Source organism: Sphaerodactylus townsendi, linkage group LG04 (assembly GCF_021028975.2).
Source record: "Sphaerodactylus townsendi isolate TG3544 linkage group LG04, MPM_Stown_v2.3, whole genome shotgun sequence".
NCBI classification, from domain to species: domain Eukaryota; kingdom Metazoa; phylum Chordata; class Lepidosauria; order Squamata; family Sphaerodactylidae; genus Sphaerodactylus; species Sphaerodactylus townsendi.
The window spans coordinates 138609539-138633149 of NC_059428.1; the positions used below are offsets into that span (position 1 = coordinate 138609539).

Sequence of the window (23611 nt, forward strand, 5' to 3'; positions counted from 1 at the left end):
AGAGAAGAAGGACAAAAGCAAGCCACGTGGGCTCTGTACTGGATGCCACCCAGATAGCAAACAGGCTCAGCCTTGGGAAGCATGATCACCAAACAAAAGACCCCATGGGCATATTTTTGGGGTCTGGAAAGAAGCAAACAGAGCAAATGAAGCTGCCTGAGGAATTTTGAAGGTTGCTCGGTAACCATAACAATCTGATGGAGCCTTCCAAGCCTTGATTTCTGCAGAGTCATGGGCAGAGTGAGAGCAGGGATGGAGGCCAAAACTGCCCTGGCGAAGGTGACGGAAGACTCACTGGGAGAAACTCACCACCCACACAACTGACCCAGCCTCACAGTCACCAGGACCTTTGTGGGTCTCAGAAGCCGAGTCGGAGACTAATGCAATTGTCCCTCGCAAGGGAAGTGAAGTCACCTCAATCTCACCCGTACCCATGTGGGCCTTACTGGAGCACCTGAGACTTCCCATGCCAAATGAAAGAGGCTTCCCATGCCAAATGAAAGAGACTTCCCATGCCAAATGAAAGACTATAGTTTCTGGTGGCAGCTGAAAGACATCCTTCTCTCATTCGCAGCCTAGGGAGAAGGACCCCACCGCACAACCTACTCAGCTCGTATGCCTGTGTCAGCATGTCCTTCTCGCACACCACGTCAATGGGCTGCACCGTCTTGGTGATCACCTCTTCGTCGTCGTCATCGTGGTCGTCGTCCACCTTCTTCCGAAACTCCTTTACGAGCTTCAGGCAGCGGACCATGACGTCCGTCCCTAGGAGCAAGGGCACATTCAGGGCACATGCAGGCATGGACAGCAGTCAGGCATGTCAAAAGATGGCCTAGGTTTGCTTCGAGAGGACCACTCCTTAGAAACAATTTACAAACAAAAACCTTCCTAAAACAGATGGGCTCCTGCTGAAGCTTTGGGAAGGTTGGCGCTGGTTAGTGCTGGGATGGGAGACGGCCAAGGAAGTCCAGCATCACAATGCAAAGGCAGGCAATGGAAAACCATATCTCAGTGTCTCTTGCCTTGGAAATCCTGAGCGGTGGGCCATAAGTCAGCGGTAACTTTCCATCACTGTTGCCACCAGGGAAAACACACAGCCTGATGGTTGGCTGAATTCAGAGGAGTCTGGATTTACAGCCCAGAGGAGACAGCACCCCACCACTGGAGGCTGCAGCCACTGCTAGAGGAGCCTGGCCTCCCGCACATCGCCTGTCCGAGCATCCCAGCCATCTGGCAGGCACTACACAGGCACAAAGGCATCCCAGACCCAAGGCAGTCAAGCCTGCAGTCAGTCTATGTATCGCCCATCCCTCAAACAGCCCCTCCGGCCAGCTGCCTCCCCACACATCAGCAGAAGGCCAAAGATGGCCGGCCTGAATCCAAAGGAGCCTGTGATTGTGGCAAACCTCTCGGAGGCCCTTGCTAGAGTCGGAAGAGAAGGCTGGCAAGGTTTTGCTTAGAGATAGGAAGGCAGTGGAAAGAATCCTTTGTCTCCCCAAGGACTTTCCCCTAATTCTTTCAACAGAGAAGTCAGAAATTTCAGGGAGTTCTGGGGGAAAACCCTCCCGTGAAATATTCTCTCTCCGGGAATGGCATCTACAATGCTGTTTCACTCAGTCCAACTCTACAGTAGAATGCGTGCTTATAGACACAGACCCTATATTTTCAGTATTACATTTATTGTTTAAACATGATTCATTTTGCCCAGGATTTTCTATGCATATGATAATCATACAGTATTGAAGAGTTTGAAATTTTTAACATTATACAGTTTTAATTCCATAACCAAATGTACTAAAACTTGATTCTGATCAAATTATTTTTCTTTACTACAAATGCATCTTTTCTATTTTCCATTTTCCTGTTTACTTCTTGAATGGAAAAACTGTTATGTAAGGGCCAATGTAGGACAGAAAAAGATAAAGAAGAGTTTGAACGTGTACCCTGCCTTTCATCCTGTGAGGGGTCTCAAGGTGGTTTACAGTCTCCTTCCCTTCCTTTTCCCACCACAGACACCTTGTGAAATAGATGGGGCTGAAAGAATTCTGAGAGAACCGTGACTCGCCCAAGGTCACCTTGCAGGCTTCATATATAGGAGCAAGGACGCAAATCCAGTTGACCAGATAAGAGTCCGCCGTTCATGTGGAAGAGTGGGGAACCAAATTTGGTTCTCCGGATTAAAGTCCACCACTCTTAACCACCACACCATGCTGATGGTTTGCAGCTCTATCTTTCTTTTGTACAGAATGTACGCATTTTTTTTCTTGCAACAAACTGAGGCCGTTGTATGATAAATTCTCCTAAAAGTGCCGATCTGTAGAACTGTATATGCTCGTTATGCATTTCATGTTAGTGACATTAAGGTTAGCTTTGATGAGGGAGTGCAGTATTGTATGTATGAAAAAAAATCACTACGCACATAAAATGTAAAACCCTGTTCTCATATCTCGTTCCCCAGGGCAGGCTTCCCTCCCCTCACCCCAGCCCATGAACAACCTCCTCCTTACCCCTCTTGGTCTTGAAAGGACCTCCTTCAGGGCACATGTTCTGCAATGGGACGGACACAATCTTGCCCAAGCCGGCGTTCAGCATATACTGATAGAGACGTTTGAATGTTTTCTCACAGAGACCCTGCAGAACAGCAGGACAGGCAAATGGAGCGGCATTCATTCTCTTGCCCAAATGGCTGCCTCTCAGGAATGGACAGCAGGTAAAATATCCATTGAACCAATCACTAGTGCTCAGCTGGATTTTTCCCCACTCCCAGCTTTAGCCTCTCAACCTGTTCCGCTGTTCCAGGAGCATCTTGTCTAGGGACTTAACTGGACAGCCTCATAAGTGCATGTTCACCGCCCCCCCGTGACCTCACCCATTGCTAGCCCCTGAGGGGCCGCACCCCAGGGTCCAAGCCAGTCGGACCTTCAGTTGGCATCTTCCTGCCCTGCACATTCTCAAGTTTCCAGACCCCTCTGGATTCTGTGGTTTTTCTAAGCTGCTTTTAGCTGCTAAGCATAAGCATAAGCATTTATTGTCGTTGTCATAAGCATAAGCATTTATTGTCATTGTGCACGCACAACAAAATTTAGCTGCTAAAGCAACAGCTGTCTGAAAGGGGTGGGACACTTAGTTTTCCCTCTGGTAGACAAATGCTCCAAGGTCAGGCAGACTGAACAGAGCCCAACGCAGCAGCCAACCAGCTGCGCTGGACAGCCAGCAAACAAGCCTTCCCCTGCTGCTGTCCCCTCACACTGGGATTCAGAGGTTTGCTGCCTCTGAAATGTCTCCCTGGCCAGTTGCCACAGATGGGCCTCTCTTCCAGGAACCTGCCTAACCTTCTTTTAAAGTCATCTTACCAGCTCCTCTCGAATGTTCCCCAGGGTCTCCATTTGTCCTGGCCGACCGCTCAGCATACCAGAGAGCTTTTCCATAAGGATATCATATTTGCTCCTCCTAAACCCCAAGAAGAGGCAAGCATGAGTAAACGCTGCAAAGAGAAACAGCAAAGCAACGTCTGTTGCTGGCCCAACCTGCAAGCTAACAGGAATGCACTAGAAGAGGCAACAGGAGAGAAGGCAGAGCCACTGGCCGCTGGCTGTGAAAACCGGAGCCAGGCCCTCGCCAGTCTGGAACACACCTGTCGATGTGGAAGCGGGTCAGGAGAAGAAGAATGGAATGCTGCTGGGCCCCTGAGGGCAGCCGGATCACATGGGACTGCATGGAAATGAGTCCGTTCCTGTCAAGCACCCTGCGGTGGTAGTGAAGCTTCCCGGCATCCACTCTGGAATGACAGTTTGTCCTCTTATAGCAAACAGCGTGAAAGGGTCAGAAAGGAATTCTCAAAACATCAGTCTCTAGTGCAATGATGCTAACTGGACCAGGAAATGAACTGGAGTCTTAAGCTAGATGTGAAACATTTTCTAGCTTCTCCAAATCATGGCTCCTTGAGCTGAAACATGCTGACACCAACAGTAAGCTGGCACCAACAAGTTAACTTTATTTCTTATTTTTCTCCTGTTGCTCATGCAAGTGGTCCCCAATTGTTTAAACACAACATCATACATACATAGTCAAACACACCTGTTGTGGTCTGACTATGGTGAAAGATTCATCATCTACCCAAGGGCATAGGCAATTGGCTTTTCAACATTTCAGCAGTCCCATAACATAAACAGCGACATGAGAAGACAGAGAAATTTAGAGAGAGTGCTGAATATATTCCAGAGACACCCTGTAAGAAGCCAGAGAGGCAGACAAGCTGAAGCAATAGCAGCCTGCAAGGTAAAGTAGCTCCCTCCTGGCCAGCAAGAAGTAACTGCTGATACCCCACCTCCCTGGCAGCACCAATCACATGTCTCGCAACTGGAGCTGAAAGTCCAGAAAGAAAGTGAAGGCGACATCAAGGCCTAAGACCTTGACACCACTGCCTACCAACTTACTTGAAAGCCACACTGAGGTCCCTCTGGAGCTCCCCTTGCCATCGAGCACGGCCGAGCCGCTCCAAAATACAGTAGGAGAAGTCAGGAAGTTTTAAATCTGGGTCCCCTTCCCAACCAATCAGCGCTCGATGCCGCAGAGTCTGGGAGGCAACAATGAGCAACCTCTCTCCCCATCTGCATGGCAAGAATAAGACACAATAAAAGTTGAAGGCCGGACTCCTGAAGGAGGCACAGACAGACTCTGGGGGAAACCATGCAGAAGACCTTCTATTACTTACCATACACATTCTTTAAGGAGATGCAGGCTTTGGTTTTACAAGCAGCATCTGAAGGTTATGTGCACGCAAATACTAGGGGATCATTCTGACAAACAGGGCTTTTGACCAATGTAAAAAGGTGAACATGAGACCTGCATAATAGGCAGCTTTATTAATGAGAAGGACAGAGTCAGAACACCTGGTGAGTGCAAATGACACCAAACACGATGCTCAGGTGCCAGAATTCAAAATTATTTGGAAAAGGTAGAGACAGAGCTCTCTCTGTGTCATCCTTAACGGGAGAACTGAAGGACACCCCATGAAGCTGAAAGGCTAACTGAGAAAGTAGACAGTGACAATTCTGCTTGACATAATGAACGGCCTGGAATTCACCACCACAAAATGCAGAGTTGAGCTGTATAAAAGGCAGCTTTAAAAGTGGATTAGACAAATTGGCAAATGTTTAGTGACCACATTTGGAGGCACCATCCCATCAAGTGTCAGGTGGGAACAAAACAGCCAGCAGACAGCTCTTGGCTTTGTACCCTGCTTCTCAGCAGGGGGGGAGGGTCGGGGGAGAGGGGGTACAGTAACACCCACAAGTGCAACAGAATGCTGAAGAAGGAGGACCTTAGTCTGATGCAGCTATGGCTCCTGAGCTATTTCACGACTAAATTTGGGCTACTCACTTGTCATAAGCCTCCGTGCAAGTGCAACAGGACTGCATGTCCTTTGTCCTGATTTGATCAGTTATATCCAGCCTCTCTTTAAAATACTGGCATGAGCCCTGGATGCCATCACAGTTGTCCACAACCATGTGCACAGGATAAATGTCCTCTAAAGGAATGGGATCTCTCTTGGTCTCCAGTATGCCTGTTTCAAGGTCAATTTCTTCGTACCTGAAACAACAAGTAATGTGTGAGCTCTTTCAGGCAGCCTGACTGGAATCAGTAGGGGGTTTTGCTGTTTAAGTATGGTGCAGATAGACAGATGTGCAGAATGGAAGGATTCGCATGCTCCTGGACCATCCAGCCTGAAGGCACTAAGGCCGAGGTGGTGCATTGCACCAGCCTGAGAGCAGAAGACACGGCAGTAAACCACTGCTCAGTCTGGAAGCTCTCAGGGAGAGGTACTGGCCTCAGATGTCAGGCAACACAACACGCCCATTTCATGCAAGGGAGGGAGTCTTGTGCCCTTCTGACCGGCTGGTGTGTCTCAAAAGGTCGAGAAATGCTAACGGTTGATCTGGCAACATCTGGCAACGATGTACAGGCAGCGCCTGCAGGAGGAGGTTAGGAAGGAGACGGACAGCGCCGTCAGCAGCCCCCCTCCAGAGCACCCCTTTTCTCTGGACGCGAAACGAACGTTTCTGATCGAATGGTGTGATCTGGAGAGCAGCTGTCCGCCAGGGAGATCTCCCGCCTCCTCCGCCTGGAGGCTGGCAACCCCCCCACGAGCACGCCAGGGCGCCCGCCCGCCCCTCACCCACCGGTCGAAGAGGCGAAGCGGGGGCCGCGGACGCGGGAGCAGGTGGAAGCGGAGCTCGGGCCGGGAGGCCAGCGTGGCCCAGAGGAGCTGCCGGGCGGCGGGCTCGAGGGCCAGCGGGAAGGGCGGGACGCGGCCGGCCAGCCGCTCCCACAGCCCGGTCAGCGTCACCCCCTCCAGCCCCTCCAGCGCCACCTCGTCCAGCGCGGCCCACAGCGCCTCCATCGCCGCCGCAGCCGCACCGCTGCGCACGCGCGACCCCGCCGCCCCGGATGTGTCCCGCAGTGGCGGCCGGCAATACGTCACCTGCAGGCGCCCGCGCGTCCCACCGCCTCAGCGGTAACCGAGGCAACGGCTCCAGGCCCGCCGGCGGCGACTGTTGTCAGGAGCGGAAAATGGGGGCGGTGTGAGGCTCGGAGCCCCTGGCTGGGCCGGCGGCGAGCGCCGACTGCCTGGGTGGGTTGGAGGCCCTCGGGGCGGGGCGGAGGGAGGTCGGGGCGGTGCCGCCCGGCAGGCCCAGAGTGGGGCGGCGGGCGGTGGCTACTCTGCAGCGGGTAACACTTCACTCCCCTCCGGGCGAAGCCTGGAGACCTCCCGGATTTACAGGTGATCGAGAGGCTAGAAAGGGAGCAGCTCTCCCGGAGAGAACGGTACCCCTCCCCCAGATCCCCACTGGCTTAATTAGCGGGAGTTGGCAACCCAGGCAGACAAGCTCCGGAAACCCTGCTGTGCGAAGGGGATGGGAAGGGTCTTCCTGCTCGGAAGCTAGGAGAGTTTCAATGGTCAGAGGAGACAAGGCCAAGCAGAAGAAACTGACACCAAACGCATCCTGGTGAGACCTCTTCTGTGCTTCCCATGGACAGCCATCCCACGGAGGGACGGCCTTTTGCTGCCCCCAGGAAGGAGATTAAATGGATGCACAGGCACAGTGTAAGCCCACCATGAGGGAGCAAACTGATTTGACCAAATTTATCTTCATTTTCCAAATAAGTCCTTTGTAAGGAACTTTAGCTTTGATGTATGCAATTGATTTGCGAAACATGCTGTCAAAGAGCAGGAGGCTGCTTGACTAAACCCCCTTTTCCACTGTAGCTCATCTGCATGTGTGTGTGTGTGTGTTTCAGAGTCAACCCAGGGACATGGTGACTGACTTTGATGAGAAGCATGACAAACATTTAGTGTTACTTCAGCAGAGAAAAAGGTATGCTTCGTAATTCACTGCATCACCCATCACAGGATGTCACTGGTAGGAAAGAAACCAGTTCTGATTTTGAATCTGACCTGGATAATCAAGAACCCTTCACATAAACTGTCTCTTCTTTTTCGGTCTTCCGGTGCAGCCCCATCAGCAGATCTCTGTCTTGTTCTAGAACTGTGGGGGGGACACCCCTCCCTCCCAGTCAGGAGATATGGGAGGTTTTCCCACTCAAAGTCACATGTATTGGGCGGGGCATCCTCTACTCCAATTCTTCTTATTGCTTTAGTGTGCAGTTCAGCTGTACTCTAGTTTCTTTATTGTCTGAGTGTTTCTACAGTTTATTTTCTTCTTCGGGTCTTCCCAGTTGAAATGGAATCTATGATGGGCTTTAAGAAGCGTACCCCTTGTGGTACGAAGATGACTAAGTCTGACAACCATGTTGCCTGTCTCCTGTGCCTCAACAAGACATACAACATGCAGACCTGTAACATCTCCTTGAGTTTTACTCACAAAGCGAGGGCTTTTTGACTCAAAGCAGCCCTTTGGAAGCGTACTCCGGTGGCTGCTTCTCCCTGCTGTGGTGCTCAGACCCCTAAAGCCGCATCAGCTAGATCAGTGCCAGGCGCAGGAACCTTGCAAATGCATTTCAAGGCCATCCACTCGTTCCGATATACTTGCCTCTGTTCCCAGCCCTGTTCTTCCCTCCAAATTGAGAGGATCCTCCGCCCTAGGCAGCTCCACTGTTCCCATGGTTGTTCCCTCTGTTCTGGTGCTGTTGGTTCAGGCAATTCCTCTATTCAGGCAACTGCCTCCATTCTGAAAAAGTGGACCTCTGTTCCAGAGGAGCCCTCCTCCGTTCCGATGGTTTCTACTGCCTGGAAGTACAATGCAGGGAAACACAAATCAGATAAGAAAGAGAGTGTTCCTCTAATTAAAAATCACAAAACACACAAGGACACGGAAACACCACCACAAGACCAAGTCTGCCAAGAACCTCTCCTCTGCTCCTGAGCAGGTCTTAGCTCTCCCTGTGTTTACACTCTGAGTCCCTGATCTTGTCCTTTTCTAATGGGGAAGCAGAGATCCCGCCTAACCAAGAAGTCCTCATGACGTCCGTGACCCAGTAGCGACTTGAACCCCACTGGCCTCAGTATGGCAATCAGGGATATCAGGGCTTGTTGGGTCAACATTTTTCAGAGGCTACCCATTGGGACCTCCCCCCAAAAGCCCCTGCAAGTCCAGGATTACGTGCAGGGCTCAGATGCAGAGGCGGGCAAGGTTGTCACTTCAGTTTGAGGATCTGAGGTTCTATCCAAGACGTTGTCTGATGACAGAGTGGGGGACCCCAACCCTGTGTCTCCCAATGAAAATGTGCGGATTTATTCTGAACAAATGCTGCTCATTGCCACAGCTTTGGACCTGCAGATGACTACTTCAGATAACCATCCTAAGGACAGGATCCTGGGTCACCTTCACCCTGAGGCGCTCGCTATCATGGCCCTTCCCATCCTGGGGGGCCTTACTGAACTGACTGGTCCATTATGGCCAAAGCCTTCCTCTGTCCCTGTGTCATCTAGGAAGATAGAGAACTTCTATCATATTCAATCAGAGGCAGGGCACTTCTTCATCCCCCATTCCCCCACCTTCATCCGTGGTCACCGAAGAGCTCCAGCAGAAAGCTCGTGCTGGCCAGCACTCAGCACCTGCTGATAAAGGGAGCTGGCACTTGGTTGCTGTGGGCAGGAAGGTCTATTTGGCCACAGCGCCAAGCTATCCTGGGCGGATACCACCTCCGTGTGGCAGAACCTTTCCTTCTACCTAGAAGGCATCCCAGAGGAAGCAAGGGCCACTATTCAAGCCCTGCAAGCTGAGGCGTTCAGGGTTTCCAGACAACAGATAGCTGCAGGGAAACTTGCAGCTGACACCAAAAATGAAGACAGGGTTGGACTTCCTTGTAACTGCTGTTCATTGAGGTCTTCAGTGCAGACCCTCCCTCCTGCCCCTCTGTGATTGATGTTTGAGACCTGAGCTTACAGCGGCAAGCAGGAACTGAGGATAGTGGTGATGCTCTGCCCAGTACATGTGACTGAGTGGGAAAACCTCCTGCATTTCCTGACTAAGAGGGAGGGGCGTCCCCCCCATAGTTCTAGAGCTAGATAGAGATCTGACTATAGGCAGGCCTGCGCACAGGCACAGTCTCACTCGGATGTCTGCACCAAAAACCTCAGTGCACAGCAGCTTCAGGTCAGTACAGTCCTGTCTTCTGCAGACAAGAAAAGAAAATTTGAAATCAGAAGCTTCACAAAATACTTCTAGGGTCCTGAGGGAGCAGAAAATCAAATTGTTAAATACAAAAAAAAAAGGTTTCAAATGGCTGTTTTAATTGAATGTTGAGCACTGCAATGCCACATAGTGTTACTCCAGCCTAAGCTAATGTGTTGAGACTAGAGTAATCCTGCATGGGATTGCACTGTCAACAATTCCTGCTAGACATTGCCCCTTCCAGGGATAGGCCATTCCTTCTTGCTCCCTTGCAGTAGGATCTATCAGGCTGAACGGCAAAGGCCCCCTCCTTCTGCCTAAATTTAGGGTGAGATGTATGAATTGCTCTCAGGAGGGCAGAGGGATAGTTCACATCATTCTGGCTTTCTCAAGGCTTCCAGTTTGCTGCTGCTCTTGTTTGAGTTAACAGGGATTGTTGCCTTGTCGGTCCAGTTGTGCCCCAGTTCTCAGCTGCGTCACTGCTAAGGGCCAGTCAGTGGGCTTGGGCTGGAATAATTATGCCTAAGCCTGCGCTGTGACACTACCTTGCATGTGAAGCAACAGAGCACGGAATGGCTGACCTTTTGTTTTCAGGATCTTGAAGCGTCTCCAGAAGAAAGACCCCATCCAGATTAAACTGGAGCAGCTGGAGCAGGGCTTTACTCTGTATGTGAACGGAGCCCATTCAGAGCCGAGCACCTGCTGCAAGAAGGTCAGCTTTCAGCTCGCTTCCAGAAGTGGCGCACGAACAGCAAGGGCAAACGGTAGGTGCCAGCCTTCTGGTGTAGATCTCACATTTTGTTCCTAAGCAAGAACATGTCTGGATCAGGGGATTCTGAGCATAAGCTGTGTCTTCAGTTGGATGAGAAATCCTGGGTGCTCTCTTTCACTTCATAACTTGAAGATACATTAGTGAACCTCAGGCACTGTGGCAACAACAAGTTGTCTGCGCAAGGCTGGTATCGGCCTGCCCCTGCACTAGGCCGTTGGCAGTGAGGTGTTTCTTTAGGGGCAGTGGCTGGAATAGCAGCCAAGAAGCAAAAGTCCCCCCCTCCTTGCTGCAGTTGCTTCCTCCTTCAGTCACTTTACTGACCTTATTGCAAACCACATCCTTCATTTTTAACTTTTCTTGCCAAGAGGCACAAGATGGATGGTGGAAGCGGCATCATTTATTGGCAGGCGGGTTTTTGGCAAGAGCAGCTGGGCATGCAGAGGGGTGCTTTTTCCCTGCTGGCTGTTCTCATAGTGGAAAAAGACAGTTCAGGAGAGGAGTAAGGTCGGTGGAGGGAGAACAAGAGCAGTGACTGCTAGTGAGCTTTCCTGGTGTGCTGCCAGGTGAGGTGGTGGGAGCAAGAGAGTGCCCCTGGTCTGGGATTTGGTCCTCAGACCTCCTGACCTCCCCATCCTGGCCCTAAAGGACGGAAAGGAGCGGAGGAGCTCACTCTCCCGTGCAAATGCTGCAGTTTTAGAAACACATCTTGCTGCCAGAAAGACACATATGTCTTATAGTCAGGACTATAAGAAAAAAGGGACAGCTCACTGCTGTTCTTGCCCAAGAAACAGGACTATTTGAATAACAAGGACCCCTCTCTGTATTTGGTGCCTCATTTCCATGTGATCTCCTATGAATCAGCTGATAGGAATGTACATTATTTTCAGTCCTTCCTTACACCAGGAGGGTAGACTTTGATGGCTTTTGACCCTTCCTGTTCCTATGTCATTCCCTGCCCCTAATTTCTTTTCAGATACTGGCCCAGGAGCCCCGTTGAGCAGAGGAGACGCCCAAGGGAGGAGCACACAGAGTGCCCCAAGTAACATCCAGCGCAGAGAATGGCTCCCGGTATGGAAAGCCGAGGGAGGGCCTGTTCTGTGCAGCTGGGCCCCTACCTTCAACCAGACTGGGCAGCGGGGGGACCAAAAGAGACACATTTGGAGCCTGGGAGATTAGCCAGCGTGGTGTAGTGGTTAAGAGCAGATGGATTCTAATCTGGAGAATCGTGTTTGAATCCCCACTCCTCCACCTGAGCGACAGAGGCTTATCTGGTGAACCAGATGTTTCCACACTCCTACATTCCTGCTGGGTGACCTTGGGCCAGTCACAGTTCTCTCTGAACTCTCTCAGCCCCACCTGCCTCACAAAGTATCTGTTTTGAGGAGAGGAAGGAAAAGGAGCTTGTAAGCCACCTTGAGTCTCCTTACAGGAGAGAAAGGCGGGGTATAAATCCAAACTCTTCTTCTTAGCTTGGCTGGGAACAGCCGCTTCCTAGCCCACTCCTGAGACAGTTTCCTTTCAGCTGATGGCCTTCTCCTTCATCAGCCGTCTATAATCAAGTGACGATGGAAACAGAGGATGCTTTTTCTAAGTAAAATCATGTATCTCAAGGTTCCCCTGGTCCTTTGACTATACAACTGCTGTTTCAGCATTTGTTCCTGCCTTAGCCTGCATGCGGAGGGGCTTTTTTAAACAGATGTCTTGGGGAGATATTGTATGGAACCTTTCTGAAAACAGCCAGTAGGACGAGCGAAGGGTTATGGTGTTTGGGGTTGTTTCTTTTTAATGTTAGACAAAAGATGATGACCGAAAGAAAGAGATTCAGAAAACTATGCACAATGTGGAGGTTCCCCTCCCTCCCCTTATAACGCTGGAACTCAAATCACCCAGTGACAGGCCCCGGGGGGGAGGGGGGAATGGAAACATTCAGAAAAAAAGTTTTTTCCCCTGAAAATTTTCTTCAGAAAAAAACTGCCTCTGCCTATACGGTAGACATATGCAATATTTTTTGTATTTTTTTGGCGTTGGAATTATCCTCACAATAGTCTTCTGAGGTAGGCCAGTCCTGGAGATTCTGACTGGCCTGAGGTCACTCAGAGAGTCCCACTAACGTCAGTAATGGGCTTGTTCTTTCTAGAAAACCGTACAGATCAAAACAGAGGGTGGATCTAAGCTGTATGTGGCCCCTCCAGTGGAGTACTCCGATGACTTTGAACCTTACGAAAGCCTTGACCAGGAGACAAGCGATTGTGAGCAAAATGGCCCTACCCAGGTGTGCGTCTCTTCTTCCTTTGACTCAAATGCCAGCAAAGAGGGAGGGTCAGTTTGCCCCTCTGTTGTCACTGAGCTTCAGTTGCCCATCTCAGCTATGCATGGGATTGACAGGCAGCATCTGGGGACACAGGCTTCCCTCACCCCCCACACCTTACTTGGTTGCTTGCACAATCATCCAGGCATGGAAAGTCCCCTGCAGAGAGCATCTGTGAACCTGTCAAGCTTTCCTCTCCCTGATACCACCAGGAGCCCACAGGGGCCTCTTCCCCTTCCAGCTGAGATTCCTGGTCTCTTCACTGCTTTTTGAAACCTTTTTATATTTTGAGCAGTCGCTTGTACTTGAGAACCAGCATGGTGTAGTGGCTAAGAGTGGTGGACCCTAGTTTGGAGAACCTGGTATGATTCCCCACTTCTCCACTTGAGCGGCAGAGTCTTATCTGGTGAACTGGATTTGTTTCTCAGCTTCTACATTCGTACCGGGTGACCTTGGGTTAGTCCCAGTTCTCTCAAAACTCTCTCAGCCCCACCTACCGCACAAAGTGTCTGTTGTGAGGGGGGGAGAGGAAGGGAAGGGATTTGTGAGCTGCTTTGAGACTCCTTACGGTTGAGAAAATCAAGGGACAAATCCAAACTGTTCTTCTACTTTTCTTCTCTGAGCGTTTTGGACGTCCCAACTGCCAGGATGGTTTTGTCTGTTAAATTAAACTGGATAGCATTGCCTATCAGGAGGGTCCAGGATACTTATTCAGACTAGCAGAACTATAGTCATGCCAAGCAATCAGATGACATTCTAAGTTTTGCTCTTAGCCTTTTCCTTCTTTGCATAGAGGCAGATTTGCAGCAAGTTCTGTCTCTTCCAGAGCCTCAAGTCTCCTAAAGGCCCAGCCTCCAGGGACTCCATTCCAAAGACAGAAATAACTGTGGGTGAGGATGCTGAAAAGGAAGGCCTGCTGCTTAGCCTCAGCAAAGCAAAGGTACCGAACACCCAGGCCTTGACATGATGATGCACCCAAAGGTGGGCAGGACTTCTTCATAGCTGGGGATGGCTTTGCTCATGTGCAGTCCATAGTTGACCTGAGGTGGGGAGGCTGGAATGTAGCAAGACCTCCTCTTTCAAAACTTCAGTTCTTCTTTGAGTTTCCCACCTTGTCATGCACATAAGAGAACCCCAGACCCAAAGAATGGGAGATTTGGCTTCAGTTAGTGCTTCTAGCTGAGATTTCTGAAGATGCAGAGCAGAGGCAGATCGGGAGGGGGTGCTGGGTGCCCCGCCCCCCCCACTGCGCGCCCCCAAGCTTTGCCCCTGACCTCAGTGCTTATAAAAGCACCTCTCAAAGGACAGAGGATGGCAGTCTTTCCCCAGAGGCGAGGGCAGAAACTGGGCTGCTGGCTCCCAGGAGCCCGAGGGGGGGCATCCTCGGCCGTCCTTGGCCCCACCCATGTCGATGATGACATGGGCGGGGCCGAGGGAGCCTGAAGACGACGAAGCAGGAGCAGGACTTCCTGCTGCCTCGTCTTCGCGCTAGATCTAGTCACATGATGGAGCCAATTTTGCACCCCAGCCCCCCCACACGTGACCAGATTAGTGGCGCCCGGGGACAAAGGGTAGCCCCTTGTCCCTGGGCAGATACGCCACTGATACAGAGATTTAATATATTTGTATAAAATTCAGGTCTTTCTCTACCCTGTTTAACGAACTTGCGGGGTTTTTTATGCAGAGGGTGTGGGGAGGAGTTTGCATAGCCAGTGTGAGACTGCTGACCATCCTGTTTGCCAGGAACTCCAGCAGAGTTTGCAGTTGGATGTGAGCCAGGAAGCCATGGTGGAAGACTGGGTGGATGCTGCCCCACTGGAATTATCTGGTGGAGAGGACTCAGACTCTGTGGAAGAGGAGGGGCCTGCTGAACCCTACATGACCGAAGAGCCAGTGGAAGCTTCCCAGGAGAGTCCTGAGACCTTTAACTGGGCTGCAGCCTCCTCTCCAGTGGCTGGAAGACGCTGTGGCCTGTCTGCTGATCCTCTCATTGTGCTGGAAACAAAGGCCAACTCTCCAAGTAAGTCCAGTCTTTTACTAGTGTGCTAACAGCACTGCAGAACCCATGAGAGATGTCTTCAAAATCAGAGACCTCTTTAGACCACAAGCTGTTATATCAGCTCCAAAAGACGAAAGAATATTGTTTGTCTGGAAGAGCAATCAGTAGACCTGTCTTGAAACTCTGTTAATGTTGGGTCTCAGAACCTTAAGCCAATAAATGGACTCTGAAGTACTGATCAGTAGCGTTTATTGAATAGGCATGGAAGCACCACATGTGCAAAGCTAGTTCTGACAAAGGAAGCTGGCATTTGCAGTCCCCTTTATTCCTCGCAGAGAACCCCCCTCCCGTTTTCCCAAGAGTTTGAGAAAAACAGTCTTTGGAGCTGAGGCGCCCTAAGGTCGGAGGCAGATTGGAAGAGAGAGCCACCTGGCTTGCTGCCCTACGAGATAACGGATGTAACACAGTTCCCATTGGACAGGCGTACCAGGGGAAGCCTAGTTGTCTACAAAGTGTGTGAAGTCATAAAGTGAAGATCAAGGACAGAATGCACAGATGGCAGTGGATACATATAGCAGGCTGGTTACATATATCTTTCTAGCAGCAGCAATTTGTTATTTTAAGCAGTGGCACGATTCTGGGAATATCTCAATCACCTAGATAGATTCCCTCTGAAGATTAGTTTTAAATAAAGTACAACTCATGTCTTCATTTTTAAAAACTCTCATGTGATTGCCCTGTGACTATCACCTGATAGGTGTGGTGTGGCATGCTGTAAGTATCCTTGTCTCCCACAATGCTGTGCTTCCACATGATCTGGAGAGGTGTGCTGGCATCAGCGTTAGAAGTTTGACCTGATTGGGACAAAAAAGCGAGCCTGTTGGGTGCTGCAGGTGTGGAGTGACCCCAGAGCACTGGTTGGGGGGGGGGGGGCGTGCAGCTCTGCATCTTGCTTGCCTTTGTCTGCAGACTTTGCTGTCTTTCTCTCAGATACATCTCCCGAATTTAACTCTCCGCCTTTTGGTTTGGTTTTTCTGCAGGCCTGAAGAAACAACGAGTGCTTTCTGCCAAAAGGAGGGAGAATGCTGAATCCTACATCCCCACCAAGCCTGTGATGGTTAAAAGCCAAACCGCCCATCCCCTCTCTGCTGGGTGTCTGAAACAGGAAGGACAGGAAGCAGCCCCTTCCAGTAAGGGAGATGCTCTGCTCCACCCCCTGTGTCTCAGAGCAGCCTGGTGGGGCGACTGCCAAGGGAAGACCTGGCTCTTGCATTACGGGTGTGATGTGTTGCAGGCAGCAAGCGAGCGCCCTTCTCTTGCTCAGACTCCCGATCCTGCTGGCTCTTTCTCAGCTTCCCCAGCTTCCAAGATCTCTCTTCTTAATGCCTAGAGGTCCAGGAAACTGCTGGTCTTCACGTTCCTTGCCACCCTATTTGTAAATCTCTGGGACTGGGGCTGTGATTACCAACGGTGTTTTTTTCTGCTAGCCGTGCCTGGGATCTGTTTCTGGATCGCAGGCAGGTGAAACAGCCGAGCCTTCCTCTTCTGTTTCAGTGTTCCTGCAGGCATTCTCTTGTGCAGTGGAGAATTTGAAGGAGAATGGGACCTTGCCCTGTTCCTCTGCTGCTGGGCTGGCTGTGTTCCTTGTGGGGCCAAGTAGGGATTATATCCAATGGAGTCTGATTGATGCCAGATTGTCAGTTGTTCTCTAGGGAGCTATTCTGACCTGGGTGGGAGGGATAGGCACTCAGGCCTTGAACATGCCCCTCTGTCCATCCCATGTGGTAGAAAGCGGGGCCTTCTCCATCCTGGTGTCTCTTCTAGGAACCTCTCACCTGGCAGCTGTGCTGCCATCTTCCCAGCTCCACTTCAGCCTTGGTGTGGGGGTGTCTCTGACAGGATATCCTGCAGCACTTGGTGCTTTCAGACTGTAGTCTGAGGGTGTCTTCTGTTTTGGATGCCAGGGCCAGTCAGCCGCTCAGAAAGGCCACTCTCTGCAACTCGGAAGATCGTGTGTGAGAAGAAGGACCCGGCACACTCTGCCTCCCTTGTCCTGAAGGCTGTGCAAGTGGAGAACGAGCTTCTCTGCAGGCTCCAGGAAGCGTCTCGGGGCTCCCAGCTGGAGCAGGCAGCCTCAACAGAGGTCAGTGCAGGACCTATTTGGCCAGCCCAGCCTGAACATGCCCTTTGCCAGTCCCGCCGCCTGGCAGGCCACCAATCCTCTCAGGGACTTCCTGGAGTAGAGAGAAGCGCCTTTGCGGGGTAACAAAGAGGGGTTTTTGAGCAAGCAAAAGGCAGGTGTCACCTGTGATTGATTTGAAAGCCAGTATCCACTTGCCAGTAAAAAGATGGCACATCCCTCACTGTTCCCAGGGAGAGCCAGCATGGCGTAGTGGTTAAGAGCAGGTGCACTCTAATCTGGAGAACCGGGTTTGATTCCCTGCCCTGCCACATGAGCTGTGGAGGCTTATCTGGTGAACCAAGATTACCTTGTGCACTCCAGCACGTGCCAGCTGGGTGACCTTGAGCTAGTCACAGTTCTCTCAGGACTCTCTCAGCCCCACCCACCTCACAGGGTGTTTGTTGCGGGGGAGGGAAAGGAGGTTGTAAGCCCCTTTGTGTCTCCTTACAGGAGAGCGGGTGGGGGTTATAAATCCAAACTCTTCTTCAAACTCTTATTTCTGGGCAAGTCTGGCAGACACTGGGCTCATCGCAGAAGGGAATTCTTCCATCAAAAAGGTGCTAGAGGCCCTCTGGGAGATGCTGGGCATTGTATAGTCCCAGTGGTGAGGTTGATACAGAGGACACAAAAGGGGCTGACAATCTCCTTTCCCTCCCCCCCCCCCACACCCTGTGAGGTAGGTGGGGCTGAGAGAGCTGTGACTAGCCCAAGGTCACCCAGGTGGCATGTGTTGGAGTGCACAAGCTAATCTAGTTCATCAGATAGGCCTCCACAGTTCAAGTGGCAGAACAGGGAATCAAACCCGGTTCCACAGATTAGAGTGCACCTGCTCTTAGCCACTACACCACGCTGGCTCTCTTGGCTGTTGAATTGCCATTTTATTCATGTTTTCCATACGTTTTGAAACTTTTGTTATTGTTTCTAAAAATGGTTCATAAATCAGCAATATTTATTTATAGAGGTCAGTATTTATAGTACTTACAGTATGTATAGTATTAATATAATGTAGCCCATGCTGCTCCCAGGTTCCTTCATAAGTGGGGGGACGGGGGACGGGGGACAGTTCCACCCAAGCTTTTCTGCCAGCATCTGCTGCTCCTGCAGGGGAGAAAGGAAGAAATGTGCAGGCCAGCAGGCAGCCTAGGAGGCCCTGAGCTTTTTTCCAGTAAACAACCAGCTCAACCCCCCCCCCCATTACTGGTCTAAGCTCTCTGAAGGGTATTTCTCCCCCCCCCCCCTCAGTGGCCATCACCATCTGCTTCTGCAGCCAGCGACGCTCCTGTGAAGCAACCGGAAGGCAGAGAAGTCTCCACAGCCGTCAACAGGATCAGCCTCTCAGGAAGCAGGTTGCTGTGGGGAGAGTCTTTGCATTGTCAGGGGCCAGTTTGCACAGGGGGCTGATGTCCACATGACTCTTGCTGGCTCTTGGGACAAAACCCCCACCATCCGCATAAGGGCGGGGCAAGTGGCAGGGGCCTTCCCTGGAAAGAGCGGGTGGGCTTATGGCAGGGGTGGAGCAGACCTGGGCTGGGGGTCAGCTGGTTGGCCACCAGCTCCTCCTGGTTTAGCGGGTAGCTCTGGTCATTTGGGGGCTGGGGGGGCAAGCTGTAGTTCTGCATGAGGAAGCCAAGGCTAGCAGGGAGTTTGCCAGTTCCCGTCCCCGGGATTGGCATGTTCAAAAGGTTCTCTTGGAACAGGCCTTGAGTGATGGTCTGCCTGGCCACCATGCCTGCTTCCTACTGGGACCTTTTGTGTGACTGCCCAGATCTCACCTGTCACTCCCCCTGAGAGAGCAGCTGGGTGCCCCCGTCTTGGGCTGAAGGATCAGGGGGTGCTTGTGTCGGGAGCCCTTCTTTAGGTGTTGGGTCTCCCTCTTTCAGGCCACAGAAGAAGCTGCTGAAAGTTCTGCAGGAGATTGAGAGCCCGTTGGCCTGCTGTGGTCCTGCAGTCCCAGCCCCTGTCCAGCTGGAGCCTGCAGCTCTGGTATGAAATAGTTTCACTTACAGAAGGCACAGCTTGGTAATCCGCTTATCCTCCAGCACAGCCGCTGTCTCCACAGAGGGAGGGCTGGCCTGGAAGGAAGAGCCCAGAAGGCCTGGGAAGCCTTGACGGGGGGACAGGGGGCTCTCATCTGTTGCCGAGTTCACATCCAGAGCTTTAGGAATGGCAGAACCGTCCTTGTGTCTGTGCTTCCAGGCCTGGTGAAAATGCCTCCTCTCTTGATAGGAACATTTGACATTCAGTCACTGGAACAGTGTCAATAAATTCTGCTGTGGCTGTCATTTGCTGTGTGCATGAAAGAAGGCAGGGCCTTCTTTGTTGCTGCCCCAAATCCCAGGAGCCCCCGGCACTGCTCGGGTGCCGTCTTCTCTGCGTCCCCTTGACGCCCGAGTTCATTTTATGCGTCTGTCTGTCCTTTCAGGACCAGCTAGAATTGGGGCGAGATGTCCGGGATGCCATTTATATCACCCTGGAGATTCACTCCAACTGGGGGAGTCCCCTGAGGGTGGGCCTGGCAGAAGTGGAGTTCTTTGACCTGCACAATGGGAAAGTGTTTGTGTCTCCTCACGATGTGGACATCAGGCACACTGACTCACCCGGTGACCTCTGCTGCCTGGTCAACAGGAACCTGCACGTAAGCCCTCGCAGTTGCCCCTCCGTTGCACCTGTCCTGTTCTTCCGTGGAGAGCCAAAGGCCTCCTGGGAAAGCTTTGAACTGATTTTGCCCTTCAGCATGTTCGTGTTGTGCTTCCGGCTTAGGTGGCTTGAATGAAGCTGGTCAGGTAAGTGGCTGCCATGGGAGGGATGGGCGGAAGGCCTGGGAGGCCTGCACTGTGGGGAGTGCCGGTTTCCCTCCCTTCCCCAGCAACAGGCATCTCTTAGCCACATGGTGGATGTTTTATTCTCATTCTCCTTCTTATTGTCATTACGGAGAGTTCTGTAAGCTACTTTGGGTCCATTTGCAGGAAGAAAGCAGCCCAGAAATATTTTCTTAGGGCTCCTAACCAGCATAAGCCTGTAAGCTGTGTCAGGAGCTTCTACAAAGGCTGGGCAGCTTCTTTACCTGTAATGTTCACATTCCATGCCAGCTGGTACATTTGATAAACTTCTTCATGCCAGCCAGATGGCCAGTGGCTTCTTTCACCCAGAAATGCTGGCCTCACTCGGAGATCCAGCCTGTTAATCTGTACTTAAATGTCCACTTGAGATCCTGCCGTGCCGGAAAGCGGATTAATTTGCTTAGAATGTTCTTGGGTTGCCTGGTGGCTACGCAGCCCCGTGCGGCTCTCTGGAGGCTGCTGCTTCTGGGAAATGCCGAGCGGGGGCACCTCAGTCTTTCTGCTCTCTTGGTGAGAGTTCCCCCTTCCTTGCTGTGCAGGTCAGCAAAGACCTTTGCCCTTGGACATGCCCCTTCCAGCCACCTTTGCAGCTCTACTTCGTACTCCGAAACCCCAGCCTGTCAGGTGACTTTGGGATATCCAGGATTAGGATTTGGAATCACTACTCGCTCCTCCTTGGCGTAAGTGACTGCTTCTTTCTTGGGGGCCCTTTTCAGCATTTCCAGACCTTCCTTAGAGGGAGGGAGGGAAGGAGGAAGAAGACCAGACCAGACCAGGGATAAATGAACGGTTTTGTATTCTCATTACGGTGGCTTCTGCTCAGTGCCAGAGAAGTTATTTTGTGACACCTTTGATAAAAGATCAGCAGTATCTACAGAACAGCCACAAGAGCAAGCCGAGGTCTGTGTAGGATTCCAAGTCACAGGACTGTTAGATTGATCTGGTTGTGATTTTGTTCGCATCATCATCAGGAGCAGTGAGTTACCTTGCCTGCTGGTTGCTGCCACTGGGATCTAGCCTGGTTTCCAGCTGCATGCACAGACATGGTGACATTCTAAGCCAACATGTAGAACAATGTGATTAAGTGGCTTGTGTGGAACAAATGCCACATCCTGTGGCAGATTGCAGTTTTTGGTCCTGAGATACTCTCAAAAATTGCTGTAGGGAGTCATGTTCGAGACAAAGAGGATTTTCCATGCTGGATTAGAGATGAACTCATCTCTATCCTTTCTCATTCATCATTTGTTTTTTTTCAAGGTGCTCCTCTGTCAGCACCAATAGATGGGAAATATGTGCTGTGTAACCCAAGAAAAGTGCCCCTTTCTCAACTTTTCAGAGTGTGGACTGGGTTGGCAGTGGGGGTAGGCTGACAGGCTACGAGTCCAGTCTGCAAAACAGGGAGATTATCTAGAGCAAATTGGTGTCAGAGACGGAAGGAAAAGCTTTGCAAACAGTATATTTAGCGACAGAGATTGTAGGAAAAGTGCAGGCTGCGATGAGATTCCTTAGCACCTTGCACGCATGACTCTTGAAAAGATTTTTGCAGCATTCAATGACTTGGGTTGGAATCTGCTTTTTAGAAACGTTCTATGTGAGTGGCGTCTCTCTTTATGCATTGCCATTTGGGCTTTTCGAGACAGGAGGAAATACAAATAAGGGGGAGCTGTGACTTCATCACTGTTTATCTGTGATCCTTCAGGATCTTGATGTAGGAGCCAGAAAGGTCACTGTCTATGTGGATGGAACCCTGGTCTTTGCTGGAGAATTGCCAAAAAGCTGTGGGACTTTTGATCCTGAGGACAGCACTACCATTGATCTCCGGAAGAGCAGCACCCTTTCTCCTGAAGAAGGGGAAGGGAGGGTTTGGAATGAGGGGTCGAGTGGGCTGCTGTTAAATCCAAACTCTCCTGTAGAGGAACCAGTGATCCCCATCAGCCTTGTTAAGGTCCAGGAATGTCCCCCAGTGCCTTCAGACTCCATTTCCATGGAAAATGTCCAGAGCTCTTCCTCTCCAGAGATCCCAGAATTTGCCCATTCTGAGGATAAACTTTCTCTGAGCGAGCAAATGGACAAACTCTCAAGCAGAAAAATGACTCCGATTCTGCCCTCTTCGTGCACAAAGGAAAAAAGCAAACTCAGCTCCGGTCCAGAAAAGCTGCCTTTGTGGCTTGAATCAGAGCCTCCTTTGGACTTCAGGGCCCAGCTGCTCCCTGAGGACAGGAGAAAGGTCTCCCTAGAAATGACGCGTGAGAGCCCCCGCCTCCGTCCAGCTGCATCTGAGAGAGGCTGCTGCAGTGGGGCTGTGGATGCTGAGATGAAGGCACTGACACTGGCAAGGGAGCTGTCTGCTGCTGACTTGGATTTCCTGAATCTGCTGTCCCATAAGCCTAGCGGCCCACCCGAGCAGCTTTCCTCTGGGAGAAAGAGAGGAAAGGAGGACTCCAGCAGTGACTGTGGTGAAGGTGAAGCTCCCCGCAACAGAGGTAAGAGAGGTCATGACCATGTGCCCAAGTGAGGCTGTGACCGTGCTGCCCTTTGCCTGGGGCTGTCCAGAAAGCCCATTGCTCCATATGTGGCCGCGGGGCTCTTGGCAGGGGAGGGAAGCAGAGACCAGATTGATCCTCAGATGAAAAATCTGCAGAGGCTCCTGGTCAGTTCCCAGCAAAATTCAAAGTGCTGGTTCTTACTCTTAGAGCTCTCAATGAGATTGGGGCCCTTACTTAAAACATTTCTGTGGCACCCCTTCATTCAGAGAGCTGCTCAAGAAAATGTTTTGTGAATGTTGTTTATCTAGCTGTGCCCAAGTCTAGTGGAACAAAGATGTCTGTGAGCTTCCTATACCTGCCCCAAGAGGCACACCTTCCTCATGCTCCCTGATGGATGGCACATGGCAGCCAACTCTACCAGCATGGTGTAGTGGTTAAGAGCAGGTGGATTCTAATCTGGAGAACCGGGTTTCATTCCCCACTCCTCCACCTGAGTGGCAGAGGCTTATCTGGTGAACCAGATGTGTTTCTACACTCCTGCATTCCTGCTGGGTGACCTTGGGCTAGTCACAGTTCTCTCTGAACTCTCTCAGCCCCACCTACCTCACAAGGTGTTTGTTGTGGGGAGAGGAAGGAAGAGGAGCTAGTAAGCCACCTTATTATTGTAGATTTCACAGCTGCCAGATCTTTCGCTGGTTGTTGGCCTTTAAATACAATTTGAGCCTTACCCTGAGGCATAGGAAGTTGTAATGTATCGGCGTAGTATTCGTGCGGATCCCAGCAGGGCTGCCTTCTGAATTTGACAAATGTTAATTTTGTCAATTCGAAGATGTTTCAAGTGCTGCCCTAGTGTTTTCCGAATGGCGCCCAGCGTGCTGATAACCACTGGGATGACCCCAGCTGGTTATCATCGAAATATCTGTGCTGAATATTCAGACTATGTTTACTAGTGACTGGATTTCTGTGTCTGATTTCCCATACAGCTTCAAATCATCCATGTACAGCAAATGTGAGATTTTTTCTGAGTCTTTGGCCATTTGATAGCCCAACTTTGTTTTCTTTAAAATTACTGTTAGTGGGATCATGGCAATGATAAACAGTAAAGGTGATAGTGAATCACCTTGGAAAATTCCTCGCTTAACGTTGACTGTTCCGAAGTTTTCATTTCCAACTGTCAGTTCAGTTTTCCACTGTCTCATCGCTTTTTCAGTGAATACTTGAATGTTTTTGCTGACGCCAATTGTTTCCAAGCATTTCATGATCCAACTATGGGGCAGTGAGTCAAATGCCTTCTTGTAATCAATCCAGACCATATGCAAATTTGTTCTTCGATTCTTGCAATTCTCCATTATCATTTTGTCTATCAGGAGTTGATCTTTTGTACCC

The 23611-nt window shown here is 51.0% G+C and overlaps 2 protein-coding genes across 5 annotated transcripts in view; one reads left to right on the forward strand and one right to left on the reverse strand.

Annotated features, from left to right (window-relative positions):
- Nucleotides 1–6444, reverse strand: part of GTF3C1 (general transcription factor IIIC subunit 1) — a 29559-nt gene extending 23115 nt beyond the window's left edge. The window contains exons 1-7 of the mRNA XM_048493845.1: nucleotides 6183–6444; nucleotides 5383–5592; nucleotides 4437–4610; nucleotides 3635–3778; nucleotides 3354–3450; nucleotides 2508–2631; nucleotides 607–765 (exon numbers count right to left, since the gene is read on the reverse strand). Of these exons, the coding sequence (XP_048349802.1) occupies nucleotides 607–765; nucleotides 2508–2631; nucleotides 3354–3450; nucleotides 3635–3778; nucleotides 4437–4610; nucleotides 5383–5592; nucleotides 6183–6403 (1129 nt within the window). The 5' untranslated portion in view covers nucleotides 6404–6444. The remainder of the gene's footprint in view (nucleotides 1–606; nucleotides 766–2507; nucleotides 2632–3353; nucleotides 3451–3634; nucleotides 3779–4436; nucleotides 4611–5382; nucleotides 5593–6182) is intronic.
- A 17-nt stretch (nucleotides 6445–6461) lies between these two features.
- Nucleotides 6462–23611, forward strand: part of LOC125431154 (katanin interacting protein) — a 28833-nt gene continuing 11683 nt past the window's right edge. The window contains exons 1-14 of one of the 4 annotated variants that reach the window (XM_048493850.1): nucleotides 6462–6634; nucleotides 7303–7379; nucleotides 10233–10402; nucleotides 11384–11478; nucleotides 12548–12682; nucleotides 13545–13658; nucleotides 14462–14738; nucleotides 15758–15907; nucleotides 16682–16860; nucleotides 18142–18245; nucleotides 18780–18882; nucleotides 19322–19534; nucleotides 20279–20419; nucleotides 21439–22222. In XM_048493850.1, the coding sequence (XP_048349807.1) occupies nucleotides 7318–7379; nucleotides 10233–10402; nucleotides 11384–11478; nucleotides 12548–12682; nucleotides 13545–13658; nucleotides 14462–14738; nucleotides 15758–15907; nucleotides 16682–16860; nucleotides 18142–18245; nucleotides 18780–18882; nucleotides 19322–19534; nucleotides 20279–20419; nucleotides 21439–22222 (2527 nt within the window). In that variant the 5' untranslated portion in view covers nucleotides 6462–6634; nucleotides 7303–7317. The other 3 variants (XM_048493848.1, XM_048493847.1, XM_048493849.1) reach the window with 3 other exon arrangements.